The following is a 10,957-nucleotide window of genomic DNA, read 5'->3' on the forward strand; positions in this document are numbered from 1 at the left end:
TGCTCCATGGCGGCTCCTCCTTGGGTCGGCTGGCGCGAGGCATCACCTGCTGCCCGGTTATCAGGGCCCTGCAGATGCTAAGCCCCACTTGGGGCTTCTTTTTGCAAAACCTTAATGGGATTTGAAGAAATGAAAGGCTTTGATTATCTGCAGGTGCCGAGCCAGAGCGTGGCTCATCCTGGGTGAAAATGAATGCGGGTCCCCAGGCTGGGAGCGAGTGGCGGGGGCTCGCCCGGGGACACGTGGGCATGCTGTCCGAAGCCAAGGATTTCGGGAAAGGTCACAGCTTTTGGATGGCAAAATTCCAATGTGAGTCCCAGCAGGTCTGGGAGGAAGGGAACGCAGGCAGAACCGTGCTGGGAAGTGAACCGTCCTTGCCTCCCTCCTCCTCCTCGCCGTTCTCTCCGTTTCCCCAGCACCGCCAAAACAGCTCTGTGCTGTGCTCGGTTCTGGGTGTGCGTCCTTGCAGCACCACGCCAGCTTGCTTTGGGGGTGTCCTGACCCGCCGGGAGGCTCCAGGAGCCAGGACAGGGACAACGGGGGTGAAGGAGTTCATAGTTGTCCCTTTCCAGCTGTGTTGCTCTTGCTGGGGGAGAGGCAAATGTTTACGGACTGGAGAAGGAATTGGTCAGGCGTCTGCACGGGCTGCAACCCAGCTGAGCCCTCCCCGTCCACAGTAGCACCATGGGGTGGGCTGGAACCACAGAGCAGCAGCCTCATCCCAGTCTCGGGGGCTTTGTGGGGCTCAGGGCTCCCCACAGTGAGTGTCTGCCAGTCCCTCGCTGGCTCGACCAGGCCACTGCCAGGTGTCTGTGCCCAAAGCGAGATGAGCGGAGGTGCCCAGCCTGCCCGGGCTGCTGCATCCCTTCCTCCCTCCCTCCAGGCAGCCCCTTCCCTTCCTTGCCGAACCCCGCTGGGCACCGCTCCCCAAACCCCCGCATCCCGCTGCCCTCTCGGCTGCAGCCGTAAGCACTGGCCATGGGTCACGCTCTGGCCAGGAGACCCATTTTGGCTGCAGGGGAACCATGGCAGTAGGAGGCGAAGGTCCGGTGATGCCCATGGGTGCCTGGGAGCCAAAGCCACCCTCTCTGGGGGCAGGTACTGCCCAGGGGCCCCTCGGAGATGGGCTAGCCCTCGGGGAGGATGGCAGCTGGGGGGGACAGGGCTGCGGGGGTGGGGGGAAGGGCAGGGGGCTGGGCATGGGGTGAGGGGGGCTCATCCAGCTAATTCTCCTCCCGGACAGGCCGTATCTTCATCTCGGTGAACTTGAGGGAGTACTGCCAGCCGGTCCAGGAGGACCACTCGATGCCATCGGCATAGGAGCTGTGGTGGCCCTTGAGGTACTGCCCGTTGAGGTTGGAGGTGTGGCAGGGGTGGGGGCACCAGCCCGCCAGGGGGGATGGTAGAAAGCCGCACAGTTGTTCTCCGAGTGGTCGTTGTCCAGGTCCTTGGTGGTGAACTTCATCCCGTTGTGCTTCAGAAAGGAGTCGCCTGCCACCAGGGAAAGGAGCCGTGATGGGCCCTTCCTGCCCCTCACCCTGCCCTCGGGCTGTCACCCACCCCAGGGGGCTCCCCTGGGCACCCCAGTGGGGCTCCTTTGGTGATGTACAGGGCACTTGGGGTTACCCATCCTGCAAACGCCCAACCGCAGCCCCTCTCCTGCCTCCAGCTCCCCATGGCTGCAGGGATGCAGCTGGCATCGCCGCCAGTGCCGGAGGGGACAGCTAATGCCCCAGCGAGGGGGGTTTGGTGGCCATGGGCTCCCCCTGCCCTGAAGGACCACACGTGTCCCCCCATCCCACTGCCTTACCTGCCGTCCCTGAGTAGTCGGCGATGGAGACAGGGTACCCGTCCTCCTCAGGGTCGACAGAGAAGAGCCCCACGCCGAAGCTGCCGTAGTGGGCGAAGGCGGTGCTGTTGTCAAAGTCCTCCAGGTCAATGCGGAGCTCGTAGCTGCCCTGCACCGTCAGCACGTGGATCTGCTTCAGCCCTGCAGCGGAGGGAGGGGGTGAGTGCGGGGACCCCGGCAAGGGTCCCCGGGGAGGGTGCGCGGGGTGGGATGGGGAGCGGTTCCCACCCTCCAGCCCTCGCTCTGTTATTGCTGCACAGCCAAGGGCACGTGCTCAGCTCGCAGGCAAACAGCCCCATCGCTTCCCTGCCCCTGTGCAGCCACCCGGACCCCTCCCCGCCTGCCCGGGCCATCACTCCTAGGACGTGAGTGCTGGCCAGGGGGTCTCGGTGTCCTTTCCTTCGCAAAGGAAATCCCAGATCCCCCGGGGGGGGGGGGCGGGGGGGCCTCAGGCTTTGCCAACCCGCCCAGGAGCAGGCACTGCCAGCCCCACACACCTAACCAGTGCTCTCCCGTCAGCTTCCCAAAGCCGTCCCGGTAGGCTTCCCAGCCGCGGAAAAAGACCGTGGGGCTTCCAAGCCTGCGCATCCCAAGCAGCCCCCCCGCTCCCTGCCGTGCTGCGCACCCCTCCCCCCATGGGGGAAGAAGTTCCGGGGCCCGCGCCCCCGCCGCTGAAACACCTGGGGGAAGGAGACACGCGGGGCGTCAGCCGTGGGGCTGCTCCAAGCCTGCGCATCCCAAGCAGCCCCCCCGCTCCCTGCCGTGCTGCGCACCCCTCCCCACCACCATCTTATTAGATGCGGGCGCAAATTAAACCCTTTCAACTCAGTAATTAGACAGGGATGCTGGCGAGCAGGTCCCCAGGGAAATGCCAGATCAGGCTCCCGGGGACGGGTGAGTCGGTTCAGATAAAACACTTCACCAGATCCTGCGCCTGGAAATGGGAGCAGAGCTCAGGAAACCCGCGGTGTGTTCCTGCGGGAAGGTGGCCGGTGGCCCCGGGAGGGGTGGGCACCCTGCACCCGGCTCCAGGCTGCGTGTGGGAAACAGCCTGGGCTCTGTCATTGCATGCAGGAGCAGAGGTATGGACAGATGGATGGACGGACGGCATGACTCAAGGTCTGTCCCTGCAGCACGTGCTGCCCAGGTCAGTCCAAGCCATCCTACCAATGGCAGGATGCTCGGTGCCGTGTAAAACTCCCGGGTCCCCGCTCTCTCCTGGGCAGCCACCCCGTTATCAGGCATCGTTCCTGATGATCGTTAGTCATCCCAGAGAAATTAACTGCGGGGCACCGAGCACCTCAACTCCTGCAGAGCCCCCAGATCCCCGCCAGATCGCCGGGGCTCAGCGCGGCTTTTCTCCTCGGAGCCTTTCCCTTTTCCTCTCCCATCTGCTCGTCGGCATGTTGTGCCCTGTGTGTTTCATCCCCTTTTATCCGCAGTTTCAGGTTTGATTTATTGACAATGATCCAGAAAATGCTACTCCATGTCCGGCCATTTGAACTTAATTAAGCCTCCAGCCCTGGATTAATTGCATTAAACTTGGCTGAGCCAGCCTGCCTGACTGCCACCAAGCGCTGCACTCCCATGGCCGGGGGACACACACACGGGGCGCTCGGTGATTTAGGAACAGCCACCCCATGCGCCGGCAGCCAAAGGGCCAGAGCACCCTGTCTTCGGGGCTGGGCTGTGCCACCGAGCCCCTTCACTCCGCTTCCAGCATCCCGGACTCGGGCGACGCCGCCGAGCCCCAGCGCCGGCTGGGAAGCCACCATGCTTTGCTCCACCACGGGGATGCTCCTTCACAGCTTCCCCCCGGCTGCTCCTGCCCTCCTGCACGTGCAGGGTTTCATCCCGGCATGCAGAGGAGACCCAGCTCATGAACTTCATGCTGTTTTGCCCTTCACCAGACGAGCATTTCTGGGGCTGCAGGTGCCCAGTGCAGGCTCTGGCGCGCTCCTTGGCATGGCACGGCACGGCTCTGATCCTGCTGTACTTACCTTCTAGAATTAGAGCCTTAATTTTTATCCCTGCGTTGAGCACTTGAGAAGCTGCGGTTAAGCCTGTTTAAAGGGGCTTTTTTCAGGCCTGCTGGGAGAGGGGGGATGGCACGGCTGGACGGGGTCCCGAAGCTGATTTTCCCTGGCCGACGCTGGCTGCGGCGCTGCTGCACGGGGAAGGCGGCGGAGGCAGCACCGCTGCTCCCTCTTAATCGGCTTTGACCCGTGTTTGTAAATAGGCCAATTGCCTGAGCGGTGCCCAGGGAAGCGTGTGGGGCACGTCTCCGCTGGCTGAGTCTCAGCACGGCTCAGCGATTACTTCGGGCACTGGAGGAGCCCTCAGTGCCCTGCTGCCCACCAGGCTCAGCCCCAAGGGGCTCAAAACCGGGTCGGAAGGGCTGGCGGGTGCTGGAGGTCGTGTGTCCTCCTGGGTCTCCTGCTCCATCCTCATCATCTCTCATGCATGGTCCCTCCTTATGCTTCACTCGTGCACCCACCTCTCCCGTGTGCAGGCGGGGATGTGGGAGCCTCCTCCTTGCCCCCCACGCTGGGATGCTGCATGCACCGGGATGCTGTATGCACTGGGATGCTGCGTGCACCAGTGGCCCGCAGGCTCGCTGCCATGCTCCTGGCTCTGCCTTGCTGCTCTTTTCCTCCTCATCAAATATGTATCACCCCCTCTTAAGCAAAAAGGATTTCCTTCCCTTCTTTAAAGGCAAGGCTGAAATATTTATCTCCCCCACTCTCTGCCTCCCCCGGTCGCACTGAGCTCGCGGGGCAGGGACAGGCTCCTGCAAAGGCACCAACCCAGAAAAATGGGTTAAAAACAGAAAAGTGGGAGCACCAGCCTGTACCTGCCTTGGCGTTGGCGGCGAGGGAGGGCTCTGTTCCCTCTCCCTGCAGCCCCCTGATACCAGCCCCCACCAAACCCCCAGCGGGCTCAAAACCCCACCACAGCCACAGCCTGGGGAGATGCTCAGCCATCACTTTTCTGCCACCGCAGCACTCAAGCTCCTGGTCAGGTTTTTGGCAGCCGGAGCACGGACCCCACAGCCCCGGCCCCGCGGCGTTCCCCTGAGCCCCCATCACAACGGGGAGATCATCTTCGGGTTCAGCCATGGAGAAGACAAACTCGGAGCATCGCAGGAGCCGGTCTCCGGGAAGTGCCAATCCTGTGTGATCACCTGCAAACACCGTAGCCGGCAGTGCTGCCTGTCCTGGGGACCCGGCTGCTCCTGCCTGTCCCCGCCAGCAGAAGCGTCTCGTCCCCATTCGTGGGAACGCATAAATCACATCTTTTGGAAACAGCACGCATTTCCCTGGGCTCATCTCATCTGCTGCTTTCGGCTTATCCCAGCCTATGTGTAAATGCATCAGTGTCCGTTCAAACCCCCCAGCCTACGCCAGGACCCCTCTGGCGGGTGATGAGCAGGCTGGGCGAAGCCATCCCCGTGAGCATCCCCGGCAGTGGCAGGTGTCCGTGAAGCTGGAATCTGTCACTTAACATCACCACGGCCCTCGTCCTGCCGGCACAGCCTTTTCTTCCGCTTCCTTCGGCTTTCCCACCACTTCCCAATACGTGCTGTACATGGAAAATGATGCTGAGGCGGCCGGAGCCATCGCGGCACCATTGCTTACGGGGCTGAGATGCTGATCCCGGGGGCCTTTGCCCCGGCTGGGCAGCGATGGAGGCTCATGGGCAACGGGAGGAGCACAGGGCATTTGCAAAGACTTCCCAAGACAACAGCACATGAAGAGGCAACTTTTTCAGGCCTCCCGGGATGCCAAGCCTCTCCCGCCCTCCGTCACCCTGTTATTACTTTAATAAAGTGCCAGAGGTGAGTGTCAAAGGGGGGGGAGTCAGGGTCAGGCTGGGCAATCACAAGGCTGCAGTCCGGCGCTGCCGCGAGGCTCAGGTCAGGCCAGGGGTGTTGCTGCAATTAAAGTTGGCGCTGAGCACAGGACGCGGATGCTCCCGTTGGTGCCGGCAGGCACCGACCTGGACTCACGCCCCAGCCGGCTGCAAACGTGGCCCCGCTGCTGGCGGGCAGGACTGAGGGGGGGACAAAATGGAGTCAGGTGTGTGCTGGGGGCTCCCCGGCTCTTCCCTCCTGCATTTCTTTGCCTTCATGTCACCCTGCCCTGCATAGACAGTGATGCTGGCTGCCCTCTCTGCCGGATTTCTGCTTTTTGACTATGCAAAATAGGCAGCAAACAGCCCCAGAGCTGCAATCGCTTGCACAGCGCAGGGGACTTCGGCTGCCCCGGGCTGGATGCGGCCGTCGCTGGGAGGAGAGGCATTGGTCTGCCGAGGGCTGTGCCTTGCTCAGCCTTCCCGACAAAGGGGATGGGGAAGGACCAGGGACCCTGCCTCTGGCAAGGGGACAGGGTGACGCTGCAGATCATGCCGTGGGGACGGGGAGGTGCTGAGCAATTGGTTTCTCCCCAACGGGGCATCGGGGCAGCTCTTCCCCTGGCCCCGCTCCCCGTGGTCTCTAAGCCATCCATGCAGGCTAAGGCTTAGCTCAGCAGCTCCCAAGCTCTGGAGTCAAAATTGAATCAGCTGCTGCCATCACTTCCACCCACCCACCCACATGCAAATAAGCCCAAATGTCAGGAGTAATCGCTCCAGAGGAAGAGGAGGAGGGGAGGGAAATTTCCCAGGCTCTGCACCACGGTGCTCAGCTGTGCCATGGCTTACCTGGAGCCTGGGTGAGTCAGTGCCCCAGGGACCCCCTCTGTGTCCCTAGCCCCATGGGAGATGGCTGAGACACCCCCGCCACCACCCTGGGGCTGTGGAGGTATGTTTGGGAGCCTGCGCTGCAGAGCAGCCCCAAGAAACGGGAGCCTGGGGTGAGCCCCCTTGGCCCTGCTCTGGATACACCCATCTCCAGAACGCCGGGATTCGGCACCTGGTTTGGCTCCTCTGCCCCGGTCGAGGCAGGGCAGAGCCGTGGTGCTGCCTGGCTGTGGTGCTGCAGGCAAGCACCGTGCCGGCCCTGCTGCCGGAGCCCACGATGCTGCTGGGTGTAAAATCATTCGCTTTGCCCCCTCCCCAGCCCAGCCAGAGCCCTCCTGGCTGCAGCAGCTTTAAATAAGCTTCTGAGTGTCTCACTAATCACCTTGGGCTGCTCTTCAGGCAGTGCTCGAGCATGGCTGGGGCTGGCAGAGGCTGTGCATTGGGCTTGCAAGGACCCTCCCCACCCTGGGGAGCAAGTGGGGTCCCCCCCCTTTTCCCTCTGTGAGCCCCCCAGGAGCTGGGGTCCCCAGGGCTGCGATGTGCCTCAGTTTCCCTGCTGGAGCTGCTGGTACCGACCTGTGCACGACAGGTCGCTCCCGCCCAGGGTGGGCTCTGGGCAGATCGAGCCCCCCCTGAGGGCAGGGGGGCTAAGCTCCCTCCTGGCACCGCTCAAAGCTGCTTAGGGGAATCAGATCGTGGGGATTTGTTTCCTAGAGCACCCAGCTGGAGGGGCGCTGGCTGGCTCAGCTCACCCAGCGTGTCCTCGGGGGAGAGGCTGCCTGCCCACCCCTCCCAGCGAGCACCCCGCCACCTCCCTGGGACCCCCTCGCTGCCCTGCCAGCACCCCGAGCGATACCCTCCCAGGTAGGGGCTGCTTGCACCCAAGGGGCCCCCAGGGCGAGGGGGGTCTCCAGGCTCAGGGCTGCCAGCATCACGTCCCCCCATCCCTCCCACTCCCTGCTCCCATTACTGTGATTATGGGGCCGTTGCAGCAGCCACAGCAAAGCGAATCGGACAGGGTGTCCGGGGACCCAGTTAATCATCATGGCACCAGAGGTGCCCCAGGCGCCCCTGTGTTAGATGAGATGAAACGTGCTGGGTTTGGGGTCTGTCCTGAGCCCCAGCACCAGCTCACCTGGACCATGAGGATGGGGCAAAGCACAACCGTTCGCCCCCCAGCACAAATGCAGCTACGCTGTGTCCCAGCCGGGCACCAGCCCCACCGAGAAGGACGAACTCCAGCCATGGCATCCAACTCCCTGCCTGAAACCACCCTCCAGCTCCAGGGCAGGGCCGCTGGGCTCTGGCACAGGGCTCAGCTCGGCAGCTCTGCTGATGCCACCGGCATGGATAACGCGGACAAGCCTGTTTGTTTGCTTCCCCACGGGACTGGGCACCCTGTGCACAGCCAGACCCCGTTAGCATTTATCCCCCATCCCGATGACACATCCAAGCACCGAGAGTAACGTCTCCCACCCCCCGACATCCCGGCGCGGGGACAGCCCACAGCTGGTGGTGGCATCGCCCGGCGCTCCCCGGCACGGCGGCAGCTCACCGTCCAGCCGCCCCCATCGGTTGTCATGTCGCAGTAGACCTGGAAGCCGGAGGGGTAGTGCGTGGGAAAGATGGAGTAAATCCCATCCTCTTGCTGTCCGCTTGCATAGATGTCAAAGCAGTCTCGGGGCCGGGAGCCTGCAGCGTGGCATTGGGATGGGGCGAGATGAGAGGAAAGTTGGTTAATTAATGATCTAATTTAATGTCTTGCCATTTCTTTCAGGCTCTCAACCTTGCTGCCAGCTCTAGTTGGCTGCTCGGTGCTGCCTTGCTCTTTCCCTCCTTTCTCCTCCGATGCTGAGGGCGAGCGGTGCCCGGGGGACGCAGCCACCACAGGGACCCCCCTGGCAGCTGGCAGGGACCGACCCCATGTCCCCGTGTGACAGCAAAGGCAGGCTGGGACCCAGCCGGGGAGGAGGGAGCTGATGCCCAGAGGCAGCTGCAGGCAGAGTGTGGGGATGTGCTCGCAGCCCCGGGACAGTCTTAGTCAGCTTCTTCTTAACCAAATGATGATGAATGTGACTGTTTGCTCTGAGTCCCATGCAGCGCTGCCGTCTGCACCCGAATGAAGGCGAACAGTCGCTTCTTGGTCTGCAGGGGTGCAAAATGGCTTTTGTGCTGGCTTCGCAGGCTGGTTTATGGACAACTGGGGGCCGCACGGTGAGAAACACCCCTTCTAGGACACAACTTTCCATCTGCCTCCTGCCCCATCTCCCCTATCTCCTTGCCAGCCCCCCCACTGTATTAAATCCCTTCTCCAGGCTGGTTGTCTCCCTCCCCTTTTCTTCTTAGGCAGAGACCTGCCGAGAGCAGCACCAGGCGCATCCCTCTCCCCAGGGACCAACAGGGATGCCGTCTCACCATTGGAGCAGCCCCGGGGCCGTGGTCCCCTGGCCGGCGCTCGCTGCAGGTCAGCCTTGAGCCGGGGCCGGGCGCTGCCGCGCTCCTTCTGCAGCGTGTCCAGGACGTCGCTGACGGAGCTCACCAGCCGAGCCATGTTGGTCTGGCTCTCTGAGAGCAGCTGTGGGTGGGGGACACATGGTGGGGGACAAGGTTAACCTGGTGAGACCCTTTCCACCCCCTCAGCCCCACCACCATTCTACTGTGAGAATGCTCTGCCTGCTCCCACAGCTCCCCAAATGCCTGCAGGCAGCAACACCTTTAACCCTGCGGGATAAAGAGCATCTCTGGGCAAGGGAACGGGACTGTGGAGGCGGCAGGAATAGCCGTGTCCTGAGACAGCCGCCGGCTCCCTGCCGTACCCCGAGGTGACCCGGGCTGGGTGAGTGACGTGGGGTGGCCGTGGCAGAGCAGCAGGACAGGGAGCGAAGCAAGCAGCGGGGATCAAGCGGCTCCGGACGGAGGGTGATGAGGACCAGGAGGGATGGGCATGGAGCCGAGCATCCAGCTGTGCCCTGGGTCTTGCTACGATGCCCGGCAGACCCCCGGCGTACCCAGGTAAGCATAATGCATCATCAGCTGGGAAATTTTTGGGACTGTAAAGAAGGGGAGGCTGATTGCTGCATGAATTGCCCTTGGGATGGTCCTGTGCCATGCTCGGCTCTGCTCAGAGCCCCCAGACTGGACCCGGAGCCAGGAGACCCACACATGGGAGGCTGCACACCCGGCTCGCCGGCACTGGGGCGGTTTGGCAGCGAGACGCAGGCGGCTGATGAGCTGGAGCTGAAGTTGTGCTTCCAAACTTGCAGTTCCGAAGCGCCTGCCTTAAACCTCAGCTCCTTCTGCCGGAGGTCTCCCCTGGACACCGTGGGCAGGGGCTGCAAGCAGCCATGCCCTGGGGACAGGGGGGTCTGTCCCCAAGGAGCACCGTGCAGCACCCCCAGCCCCAGCTCACCTGGATGAGCCTGCCCTGCTCGCTCTGCAGGGCGCTGAGCTCCTGCCCCATGGCATTATGCCCCTTCTTGAGGCCATCACAGTCGGCGCGCAGCTGCACAGTGTGCGTCAGCAGCTTGGCCACCTCGTCCGCCACCGTGACCAGCAGGGCCTTCTGCTGGCTCTTGGTGGCCTTGGCCTCGGCGTCGTGGTCGGTGACGGCGCGCAGCAGGGAGGTCTGCAGCCCTTCCAGGCGCCCGAAGGTGCCCGCCGTGTCGGGGCAGTTGGGGTCGATGAAGATGTTGATGCGGGAGCTGTCGGCTTTCTCAATGGTGACCAGCGCATTGGCTTCCTCAGGGTTGGTGCTGATGACGGGGGGCGGCTCGGTGACGGGCGTGTGGTAGTGATTCATGAAGAGGATGGCCCCCGTGACCGTCACCGCCAGGAGGACGGCCACCGAGAGCAGGATGGTGCACAGGATGTACCCACAGCTCATCCTCTGCGGACAGAGAGACAGACACCATCAGGACCCATCCGGATGGACCCATCCTGCTCCCCTTCATGTGAGAGGTGGGTTCAAACCCTTGTGGGCTTTGGGGGGGCTCCAGCAAGGGGGGAGGCGATGTTGGACACGTGGATGGTGGCAGAGGAGGGGACGGGTTGACCCCAAGGAGCCCTCCGGTTCTGCCAGGGACGTGGAGGCCACAGGCAAGCACTCAGCGAGCAAAGCAGCTAAACCCACCTGGGAGCCGGAGGCATGAAATAATAAAGAGAGCGAACGCGCGGTGGCCGCCTGCTCCCGCTGGCATGTTTTATTTAAGGCGGCGACGCTCAGCTGGAGCAGCCCCAGCTCACCGGGAGGTGCATGCAGGGCTCCCTGCTACCCTGGGCACAAATATGGGGAGAAAAAGGGAGGACACCTCCAGTGTCCCCTGGAATGGGGACAGCAAGGAGGTGAGGGAAGGCAGGGGCTGTCCCCAG

At 63.1% G+C, this 10,957-nt stretch overlaps 1 protein-coding gene across 1 annotated transcript; it reads right to left on the minus strand.

Moving 5' to 3' along the window:
• Nucleotides 1-1,223: 1,223 nt before the first annotated feature.
• FIBCD1 (fibrinogen C domain containing 1) lies at nt 1,224-10,475 on the minus strand. The gene is given in 8 exon segments (XM_019474071.1): nt 1,224-1,385; nt 1,388-1,491; nt 1,811-1,990; nt 2,347-2,420; nt 2,507-2,529; nt 8,145-8,281; nt 9,005-9,164; nt 9,999-10,475. Coding segments are annotated over 8 exon segments (1,314 nt in total). The 5' UTR covers nt 10,473-10,475.
• Nucleotides 10,476-10,957: the final 482 nt, after the last annotated feature.

Source organism: Aptenodytes forsteri, unplaced genomic scaffold, assembly GCF_000699145.1.
Source record: "Aptenodytes forsteri isolate BGI_AS27 unplaced genomic scaffold, ASM69914v1 Scaffold136, whole genome shotgun sequence".
Classification (NCBI taxonomy): domain Eukaryota; kingdom Metazoa; phylum Chordata; class Aves; order Sphenisciformes; family Spheniscidae; genus Aptenodytes; species Aptenodytes forsteri.